Source organism: Oryctolagus cuniculus, chromosome 13 (genome assembly GCF_964237555.1).
Source record: "Oryctolagus cuniculus chromosome 13, mOryCun1.1, whole genome shotgun sequence".
Lineage (NCBI taxonomy): Eukaryota > Metazoa > Chordata > Mammalia > Lagomorpha > Leporidae > Oryctolagus > Oryctolagus cuniculus.
Genome location: NC_091444.1, coordinates 19,173,134 through 19,183,694, shown reverse-complemented (window position 1 = coordinate 19,183,694; position 10,561 = coordinate 19,173,134). Strand labels below are relative to the sequence as shown.

Genomic DNA, 10,561 nt, shown 5'->3' with positions numbered 1-10,561 from the left:
TTCTGACCCAGCTCCCTGCTGATGCACCTGGCAAACAGCAGAGGACGGCCCATGTCCCTGGGCCCCTGCACCCATGTGGGAGACCCAGAAAAAGCTGCAGGCTCCTGGCTTTGGCCCTGGTTGTTGCGGCCACTTGAAGCATGAACCAGTGGATGGAAGATCTCTTTATATATATAACTCTGCTTTTCAAGTAAATAAATAAATTTTTAGAAAAAGAAAAAGGAAACAGGGGAAGTGGGCCCCTCCCCTGTCTGATAATTCAAGGAGTAAGTCGGCTGGGTATCAGTCATCCTTCCTATGCTTCCGGCTCCACCGGCCCAGCCCAGGATCCCAAGAGGCCGCAGGTGAGTAATTGCTATATTTATTTATTTCTCTTTGCACAAGGCTGCCCTCTGGTGGTTGAACAGGCAGGAGCGTGTAGGAAGGTTGGAACCCCGATGGCCAGCGAGTCAGGGAGCCAGGGGGATCAGTCAGCACTGCAGGGGGTCGTCTCCGGGATGATCTGTAGCCGGAATCTCACAGGCAGCCTTGTCCCGGAAGAGCAGAGGTTACAGAAGGCCCCCGCGGGGCGCCAGGGCCAGTTTTAGGAGCTCCTCTTTCTCCCCAGGGCTGTGCTGGAAACCATTTAACCACCAGCTTTCACATCTTAAGCAAGTGGCAGCGTTCACCCATTCCCATGGTGTAAATTCTCCCACCTCGGCCAGTGCCGAACCATCGATGTGATGTCACCCAAGGCGGGAGCTGGGCAGGGACTCTCGGGACAGAGACACCACCCAGGGGCGTGTACCCTCAAGAGCACGGGGCATAGCAGGACCTAGACACACCGCTGGCAGGTGGTGAGTGCTGGCTGTGTCTTTATTACATTTGCTCTCAATATGACATCTTAATTGCCAGGTTATATAACTCAATTTTTCATAATGGCCGTGTTTGACAACTGACTTGGAAATTTCTAGAAAGCTTACTCCTGGTTCCTGTGTGCCTGGCTCCAGCACGCCCGTGTTTCTCCTCCCTGCCCCTCCCCTAGCCTGGGGTCCCTTACTCCTCTTCCTCCTGCTCCTCTTCCTCTTTCCTGGCATTCCCTGGGGAACAGCGAGAGTATTTGGGAACTTGGGGAGCCGGGGGGTTTGAAGGAGACAGGCAAATGTGTGCACGTGTGTGGGAGTGGCGGGGTGGAGGGATTTTTGCAACAGGATGGAGAGGTTGACGAATGCCTAGCCCGAAGACCCTGTGCGGACGCAGGGGCCTGGACTTCCACCGAGCCCTCGGTGGGGGCAGATGGGGGTCAGGGGATCCGCCAGCGCTCTTACCCGGGCGGGTTACACAGGCTCGGGGCTAGACCATGCGGCCGGTGGGCAGCCGCGGCAGGCAGAAGTAGGCGTCGGGGAAGAGGCTGAGGTTGACGGGGTTGCCGTCCAGGCGGACGTCCTCGAGCGGCCGCCGCGTGTGCCTGTGCTCCTCCGCGTCGCAGAACTCGTCTCCCCGCAGGGTCGCTATGGCGTTGTTCTGGAAAGAGCACAGCGAGCCCCGCCCGGAGGCTCCGCCCTCATTGGCTGTCCCCGCAAGCCCCGCCCCCCCGCATGCAAGACCCACCAGCCCCAGTCTCCAAAGCAGCCGCCAAACCCGCCCAAGCCCCAGCTCTCACAGCCCAGAGCCGGCTCCTCACCTGCAGGTGCAGAGAGCGCAGGCTCAGGGGCAGAGGCCCGGGCACGGAATCCAGCAGGTTGTCTGCTAGGTAGAGGAACTGCAGCTTCTCCAGCGCCTGTGGAGGAGGCAGAGAGCGGTGGAGGGGGAGGGGTCCCCCGGGGCCCTGGTGCTGGTTCCTGGGCAGGCAGAGTCCAGTGACCCCATGCATGCCCTCAAGCTTTGCTGCATCTTTTTAGTTTAAATTGTTTTGAGAGAGAGAGAGCGAGCGAGCGAGCAAGGGAGCTCACTCCCATCCATTGGTTCACTCCCCAAATGCCTGCAACAGCCCAGGCTGGGCCAGGCTGAAGCCAGGAGCCAGGAACTCAACCCTGGTCTCCCTATGGGTGGCAGGAGCCCAGCCACTTGAGCCATCACGGCTGCCTCTGTGGTCTGCAGGAGCAGGAGGCTGGAGGCAGGAGCTGCTGTGAGACACCAAGCCCAGCTGCTCTGAGATGGGACACAGGACGCGGGAGTCTCGATTGCTTGGGCAAATGCTTGTCCCAGATGGCTGGTTCTCCAAGGAGCTTCAAGACACCGAGTCCAGTCGGATGTGGGCAATGCAAGGAGCTGCCAGCTGCGTGATGATGGGGACGGGCAGGGATAGCGCACAGGGAGGACCAGGGCACGCCGCAGCTCAGCCTCCACATCTCTGCTCTCAGATGGGCTTTCCCCAAGGAAAAGCCTCCAGCTGCTGAACCTGGAGCAGGTGGACGAGCACGCCGAGGACACAAAAGTGAGTGGAGTGTGTGAGTGTGCCAGCACCCGCAGGACGAGGCCGGCTAATTGGAGCAGGCTTGGGGGAGCGATCAGCTTTCCGGGGGCTCAGAGAACAATGAGGATCATCCAGAACCAGTGACCTCCCTGTGTACTGTATAAATCCTTATCCAACCCTCTCCCCCCACCCCAGCAGCTGGGCCCGCTAGGAATCCCCATCCTCATTTTGTAGGTAAGAAAACAAGGTCAGAGAGCTGGAGGGGCTTGCCCTGAACGCCTGCTTTAACCTGGGCTGAGCAAGCAGTGCTGCATCACGGCGAGGAACAGCCTCCTGCTACTGCAGACAGCCAGGAGGACTCCGAGGCCGGAGCAGGCAGCGCGCAATGCCTGTTCCCCACTACAGATGGGAAATTCAGGCCCAGGGTCATGTGTAGGACTTCTACCTCTTCTTTTCTTCTAGGCTGGGCAGCAGCCAGGAGCATGGAATTCCATCCAGGTGTCAGGGGCACACGCACTTGGCCATCCTCTGCTGCTTTCCCAGGTGCATTAGCAGGGAGCTGGATTGGCAGTGAGGTGGCCGGGACAGGAACCAGCGCTGACACGGGGTGCAGGTGTCGCAGCGGGTTAAGCCGCTGCACCACAATGCCAGCCCTGGATTTCTGACCCTCACACAGTGCTGTTGACAGGGCGCCACGTGAAACCCCTCCAGGATCGCTGCAGACAGCCGAAGACTGAGAGGGTGGGGAGAGCAGGAGGGAGCGAGCAGGCAGGTCTCTGCGCCCTCACCCTGTTCCAGAAAGGCAGCTTGGATTTGATTGATTTGATGCTTCTAAATATGCATTCGTTTGCAAAACAGATTCTACTACAGTCATGCGTTGCTTAACAACGGGGATATGTTCTGAGAAATATGCAATTAGATGATTCCACCCCGGCGTGAACATCATGGAGTGTACCTACCCACACTGAGACGGCTAGAACCTCCGGGGTGGTGTGATCTTATCAGACCGCTGCTGGACACGCGGCCAGTCACTGGCCAAGGCGTCGGCACGCGGCTCTCCACTGCACTTCGGGAGAGACACACAGGATGAGCTTGGAGGTGACTCAGATGGAGGAGACGAGGCGGCAGGTGAGCAGTTGGCCAGCTGCACACCTGCAGATGTCCATCCCGGCCACGTTCCTTCCCTGGGCGTGCGTCCCGGGCTTCTGCTAGCCCTGTCCAACGGGCAGCCCCAGGGGCCTGAATTTGTGTCTCAGTACTTAACCCTTCCCATCCAAGCCCATCAGCCAATGACTCATCAGATGGTGAATCGTAAAGACGATGATTAGTCACTTGCTGGTGAGTGCTGGCAATAAAGGAGGTGGTGCGGGCTGGTGTCAACGCGGCTGCACGCTACAGCCACGTGGAAGCTGTAGGTCTCAGGGGCGGACCATGAGTGTGCTGAAGACACAGGAGTTGCACAGAGCAGACGCATGGAAGGAAACAAGGACCTGACACCGTGCACCCTGCGGAGGAGAGGGAGCGCTGCCGACCCTGGTCTCTGAGTCTCCATCCTTGAAACAGGCCCATGAGGCCCGTTGGTGCCCTGTTTCCCATTCACGGGGCTTCTTGGGAAGAGCAAGCTGCCAAGCACCTTTTTCTTGGGTCAGAATCTGTCTTTGCAACCAAGAGAACCTTTAGTAAACAGCAAAGTGGGGCTGGCCTTATGGCACAGCAGGTTAAGTTGTCACTTGCCCTGCCAGCATCCCATATGAGTGCTGGCTTGAGCCACAGTGGCTCTGCTTCCAATCCAGCTCCCTGCTAATGTGCCTAGGAAAGCATCAGAGGATGGCCTGCGTGCTTGGGTCCCTGCTACCTATGGAGAGACCCAGATGGAGTTCCTGGCTCTGCCTTCGTCCTGGCCCACCCCTGACCATTGTAGCCATTTAGGGAAGGAACCAGCAGATAGAATATCTGTCTCTCTGTCATTCTGCCTTTCAAATAAATCTTAAAAAAAAAAAAAAGCCTGCAAGGGGCTGGCGTGTGGCATAGTAGAAGATGGCCCAAGTATTTGAGCCCCTGCCATCCACGCAGACCTGGAAGAAGCTCCTGTCTCTTGGCTCCTGGCTCTGGCCTGGCCCAGCACTGGCCGTTGTGGCCATCTTGGGGAGTAAACCAGCAGATGAAAGATCTTTCTCTCTCTCTGTCTCCCCCTGTCTCTAACTCTTTCAAATAAATAAATGTTTTTTAAAGCTAGCAAATGGAAAAAATGAAAACAACAGCCAGAGTAGGGGTGGTGCAGGGATGCCCCAAGAGGGCCTGGCGCGTGAGTGGTGGCAGGTGGTGACCTGGAGTTGCTGACTCACCCTGAAGGCCCCCGGCTGGATCCCGGAGCTCTGGAGCCGATTCAGGCGGGCGTCCAGCAACTGGACGCTGCTGGGCAGCGCGGGCAGGGCTGCCAGCTGGTTCTCCGGGAGGAGCAGGTCCTGCAGGGCGGGCAGCGCGCGGAGGGCGTCGCTCTCGATGTAGGAGATGACGTTGCTGGAGAGGTCAATCCTCTTCAGTTTTGCTGAAGGGTCGTGGGGAGACAGCAGAGAGAGAGAGAGAGAGAGAGAGAGAGAGAGAGAGAGAGAGAGAGATGCCAGGACACGCCGCCTCGAGTCTCGCTCCGTAGCCTGCCCCTTCCTTCTCAAGGAGGGGACTTCTCCCCCTTCCCACCTGCACCAGGCCACACCAGGAGACACCAAGACATACATCCGGGCTCCCTGTGACACCTTCCCCTGGGGCCCTGTCCTGTGGGCGGCTGCCACCCTCTCCACCCCCTGGGAGGGTGTGGAAGAGAACTGGCAAGGCTGGGAGGCCCCCCAGCCATTCCACCTGCACACGTTGGTTTATGCAGAAGGGCACCGAGGCCCGGAAGGCTCTGGGTAATTAGTGGTGAAATCTGGATGGGAGCCCAGGTCGCCTGTCTCAAGCAGGGCACAGCTATAAAGCAGCAAAACAAACAAAGGAAACGCCACGCCAACAGCGCCAGCGCCATGGTGAGCACATGTGGAATGGCCTGTCCTGGGGGCCAGCTGGTGGCCGGTCTGGAGCCGCTGGGAGAGCCTGAAGACACCGCCTTGATCAAACCTTCCCTTCCCTGCACCCTGGGGGCAGGTCCACCGGGCTGAAAGGAATCAGAGGCTCGGGGCTGTTTCCCCTCTGCAGCCAGAGATGCTGAGAGCCGGGGCGGGTAGGCTCCGTCCTGGGGCTGGGTGGCAAGACAAAGGCCCCTGGTGGCTGCTGTGCTGGGCCCTCTCCCCGCCCCAGGGCCTTAGCATACCCAGTCCTTGGAAGTCCCCGGCCCGCACACGGCGGATGCGGTTGAAGCGGGCATACAGGTAGGTGGTTGTCTTCGGCAGAGGAGGGATGCTTTCCAGGTCGGCGTCGTCACAGTACACGGAGGACCCCAGGCACACACACACCAGGCAGGTGGGCAGGCCTGCCCCCGGCGGAAGACGGAGCGAGGGAAGATTCCCCGGTCAGACTCCTTTCAGATCACGAGCGTGGCCGTATGCTCTCTTGACAGCGTAAGAACCACCCAGCACGACCTGCCTGGACAGGCCACTGCCAGGCTGCCACCCAGCGTGACCTCAGAGCAGTGGGCCCACGTCCGTCATGGCCCAGCACAAGCCCCTTCCTGCTTCCAGCACAGCCCGGTCCGGGAGGGGTTGCCCTGGGTCTGTGTGGGTGTTTCTAGCACCTCTGTTGGTCTCTTTTCCACAGGGCTCCTCTCAGACCCCTAAAGTACCCTGAAGCGGAAATGAAGCAGAGCAGCCCGGCCAACTGCCCTGGGGGACAGGGTGTGGTCTGTCCTGTGTGGCTCCAAGAAGCGTCACAGATGGAGCCAAGGACGAGTGGGCGATGCCTGTCACGCGTTCGCCTCTGCTTCTCGTGGCTGCGGCTTCCCAGTTGTCCTCCGGGAAATGGCCCTTCCCCGTCCTCGGTCCATGGCCCCACCTCTGTGCCCAGCTGTCATGAGGACAAGGCCACCCAGCTCGGGCTGGCTTTCAAAGGCTGGGAAGACGGTGGTGGCTCATGCAACTGAGCAGGGCAGGTGTCCTCTGTCACCCGCTGTCACAGGGCACAGAGGGGCCTGGGAGGTCAAGATCAATGTCCAGGAAGGACCCTGCTGGCACTGACACAGCCCCAAGATGCAGGGCAGCTCTTCTGTCCCAGCCGTGGCCCAGCGGAGACAGGTGGAGCAGTGGGGGCCCAGCACCCTCCCATGCCCAGGCCTGGCTGGCAGGTCCCTCTGCGGGCCTGTGTGGGCCCTTGAAGCCTGACTGTGTGTGGACTGAAAGGTGATGGATTTCCAACAGAACCACTTCTCTGTTGATGTCCCCGTGCCCCCGGCCCACCCAAGGCAAACATCCCAAGAGGAGAACAGGGAAGCCGAGGGGCAAGCGGCTCCGGGATGAGCTTCCTCCCTCCTCCGCCCCTGTCTGATCCTCAGAGCCGTACTGAGCCCCCACCCCCTGACCCCTTCCCAAGCCAGGGACACCAGCCTCCCTGTCTCAGAGGGCCCTGGAAGGGACGGGAGCTGCCACGCAGAGTCTGAAGCCGGAACGCAGTGACTAACTCCTCTGCCCCGTGCCAAGTGACGGTCACAAGGTTACTTATTCTGCTCTGCAGGCCTTTAATTGTCTCTAATCTAATTACCACTCCACCTGCTCCCCGAGAGACGCTGTTAATTAAGGGAGGGTGGCTGTGCCAGCGCAGAGGGGAGTCCTCGCGCTGCTCTGCTTCCCACCGATCTGCACACTCAGGTGCAAGTCCCGGGGACGGCCGGCCCCTCCCTTGGATTTCTGCTGTTCTCAGGGTGGCTGTCTCCCCTCCTCTCCCTGTGGGCGAGGGCCAGCCCTGACGCTCCTCGTGGGCAGCCCGCGGCCCTGGGTCATGGCTCCTTAGCCTGCGACCTATGAACCTCATGGCCACGTGACCCTGCACTCACTGTGATTGGTTGGTGGGCCTGGCACGGTGGGGCTTGATGAGGATGTCCTCAGAGCCTTAGCACTCTGGATGGGGCTGCCCCTGGTTGGAGGAGGAGCCGGGCTGGTCGCCTTAACCTGGAGATGTAGCACACAGCAGGTCAGCCTGGGAGACACTTCATTTCGGCCTCTGGGAATGTCAGCAACCCATTCCAAACTTGCAAAGGGTCACAATGGAGAGGGAGGGGGGAGGGACCTTAGACAGCATTCAGGTCCAGCATCTTCCTCATCTTCATCCAATGCAGGAGGAGACTGAGGCTCAGGGAGTGGGGGGCGAGGCCCATGGGACTGCCAGGGGCTGAGGCAGAGCCAGAGGAAGCTCGGGGCTCCCAGGCTGGTGCCAAACTCGTGCGGCACCAAGGGGAGGCTTCCGGGCTTGTCTCCCACCCCGGGCTTTCCAGGCGAGCCCCCGTGAACGCCAGCGGAGCTGGGACAGAACTCGAGACTGGGGGCCGGGCTAAGAGACAGGGAACAATGTGAGGACACTGCAGGCCCCCAGCCCAAGGGAATCTCGTGATGGCAGAGGGAGGGATGGAAACTCCTAAGGGGGGGGCACCCCACCAAGCTTGCCACAAACGGCCACACAATGGAGGCTGTGAGTTCTCTTCCTTAGTGTCATCTCTTTAGAGAAAGGGACAGAGGCTTGAGGCACCTGCACTGGGGGGCGGGTAGAGAGGGGCAGGCCCCCCAATGCCCAGTGTCCTGCAGGACACACAGTGGCTGTCTGGCCCTCACCTCGGGGGGCTGCTCCCCGTAGTCTGTGGGCTCCTCATAGTTGCCCAGGTCAAGGACCTCGCCGTAGTCGTCTGGGCTCAGGCCATAGTCATACAGAGGCAGAGCCGTGTGAGGGTCCCCGTCCTGCAGCACCAGGGCCAGCAGACTCAGGAAAGCCGGCAGCCTCATGGGGGCCTGGGAGAGGAAATGGGGGGACAGTGGGGTCCCTCACCAGGGCGGAGCGGACAGGGAGGGGCTTACAGACTCAGCCACTCCCACCCACACACGCTGTCGCAGGCCATCAGTCACTCCACCAGGCTGGGGCTCAGTCTGGGGGTATCTGCAGCGAGCCCCTGCTGCCTCCCCCCAACTTGGGCTCTGCGTGCCCACCAACACAGTGACATTGGATCCCATGGCATGTGCACACAACTGGGGCCCAGGTGCACTCGCGAGAGTGCAAGTGTTCTGTCTCTTACACAACCGCGTACCTGGGATATGACCGTGAGCCAATAAACCTGACTTAGATTCAATACCAAGGAGCCTCGTGATTCTTAAAAAGATCATTCATGCGTGCATTGCTCAGTAGACCTGGGTGGGCGTCTGCCGAGTTACAGGCGCTGGGCTGGGCCCCGGCGCTACAGAGATGAAGCAGGCTCAGCCCTTCCCAGGCGGTTTGGGAGACAGGGACTTGCAGTGTGACAGACGTGACAAAGCGTGGTAGCTGATAGAAGATTCTCACACGTGCAAGAAAGTCCTTTGCGTGTACACACCCGAGACGCTCCTTAGCACAGGTGCAGGTCCCCGTGTGTGTGCCTTGCTTATCACGCGTGGGTGACAGGCACAAGGTCCCGGAGGAGAAGGGCGTGTGGGTGCACACTGTCACACCCACCCCCGGGGCCCCACCACGCAGCCCTCCCCCGCGCCAGCTGCATAGGTTTCCAGGAGACTTTCTCCTGAGTAAGGGGGCAAATTCCCCCACCTCCACCCCACCACAGCAACAGGTGCTGCTTCCCTGTCCCGCCCGCACCTCGCTCCAGACGGAGTCACACAACCTCAGACCATTCCCAGGGGAAAGCCTCCCCGCCTCTGGGGCCAGAACTCCCTTCTCTCCCTCTGCCTCCTCCAGGCCCCAGTCCCTCCCCCTCCCCCCAGCCCCCGTCCTCTTCCTTCTCATTTGCCCTCTGATGGGCCTAAGGCCTCCAACCTTGAACCTTGCCCCTTGTAGCCTTTGGTACCTGGCCGTGGCCTCACAGCTTCCACACAGGAGGGCCTCTGACGGCAGGTGGACAGGACCGGGGCCTCCAGCCAGGCTCGGCCAGGCGAGAGATGATCAGAGCTCCACTCCTCCCGGCATCCAGCCGTACGTCCTCCTCAGTTCCAGGCTGGCCCCCACCTTGCTCCTTTGCGTGGCAGCAGGGAATTCACCCTCCCTCCCTCCCTCCTCTCCTCCTCTCTGGCTCACCCCCCTAACAAAGCCCTATCTTTGAGGGGCAGGCTGTGCCCACTGCCCCCAGAGGGCCCCGCCCCTTGCAGTCTGCACTGGGAGGGAGACTGGTGCTGAGTGCGGAGGGGCGGGCTTGTCCTTCCAGGGTGGGGAGGGCGAAAGAGGCGTCTGTGCACAGATGCAGTCCATGCCAAGCCTGGCTCAGGCGCCCAGCCAGCCCCCCACGCCCACCCTGAGCCCCAGCCGGAGACTGTCCCGAGCAGAATCACCGCAGGGAGGCCTGCAGCCTGGGGGTTCAAAAAGGAGAGTTGGGGACAAGGTAGGACTCGAAAGCCAGCTTCAGGTCACAGATGACATCACCAGGAGGATGCAGAAAATTCCCTACACCCCACAGGAGCCAGGAGGCCAGGAGGGCTGTGCAGGGTGCTCTGGGGCTGGGGGCAGCCCTTGTCCCAAGGTGATATGTTTATTGAGGGGCCTCTCTTTTTGCTGGCACCCCAGGCAGGCTGGGATGTCTCCCTCAGACTCTGCCAGCCAGCACCCCTCCTTCGGCCAGGTGCTCCTTCTAATGGACCAGATCCTGAACCCAGCTGTGATAAAAATTCCCCGCTCCAGACAAATCCTTTGTTTGTGTGACCCTCACCGAGGAGCCCAGGGAACAGATGGCCCAGGCAGAAGGCGCTCTGCCCCGCTGCACTGGGTGGCAGCAGATCTAACAGCCGGGCACAGGGGCGGGGAGTAGGGGGTTGTGGTTCCGGCACCAGCTGGTGTGGACAGGGCTTCCCCCAGCCCGGGAACCCCGGGCACCAGAGCAATGCAGGCACCTGTGCCTCCGGATGTTTTGCCCTGGGGCTCTTCTTCAGGGGCTCTTTGCGCGGCAGATCTGGGGGGCTGAGCCCCCTCAGTCTCTCCCTACAGCCGGCCCCTCGCCATTCATCCCCACACAGCCGGCTCTCACCCCTGGGGCCAGGGAAGCTGAGGCAAGCTTGGCGAAGG

The 10,561-nt window shown here is 60.7% G+C and overlaps 1 protein-coding gene across 3 annotated transcripts; it reads right to left on the bottom strand.

Moving 5' to 3' along the window:
* Positions 1-345: 345 nt before the first annotated feature.
* OPTC (opticin) lies at positions 346-9,550 on the bottom strand. Of its 3 annotated transcripts, none has more exons than XM_051821142.2 (8): positions 9,357-9,550; positions 8,143-8,316; positions 7,371-7,485; positions 5,700-5,858; positions 4,741-4,943; positions 1,664-1,759; positions 1,308-1,503; positions 346-609 (listed from the first exon to the last, which is right to left on the bottom strand). In XM_051821142.2, exons 2-7 carry the CDS (start codon positions 8,308-8,310, stop codon positions 1,333-1,335), a joined length of 912 nt encoding a protein of 303 aa, XP_051677102.2. In that variant the 5' UTR covers positions 8,311-8,316; positions 9,357-9,550; the 3' UTR covers positions 346-609; positions 1,308-1,332. The 3 variants fall into 3 exon arrangements, with proteins under 3 accessions (XP_051677102.2, XP_017203334.2, XP_017203333.2); XM_017347845.3 differs by having other exon boundaries at positions 346-527; XM_017347844.3 differs by having other exon boundaries at positions 346-614; positions 9,357-9,549.
* Positions 9,551-10,561: the final 1,011 nt, after the last annotated feature.

Bases quoted from the DNA above. Each gene is read 5' to 3' on its own strand.
- OPTC (XM_051821142.2), bottom strand. From the start codon at position 8,310: ATGAGGCTGCCGGCTTTCCTGAGTCTGCTGGCCCTGGTGCTGCAGGAC. The intron at 4,944-5,699 runs GTATGCTAAGGC...ACGACCCTTCAG, and splicing joins CGGGGACTTCCAAGGACTGG to CAAAACTGAAGAGGATTGAC. The intron at 1,504-1,663 runs GTGAGGAGCCGG...TGCTCTTTCCAG, and splicing joins TGCGCTCTCTGCACCTGCAG to AACAACGCCATAGCGACCCT.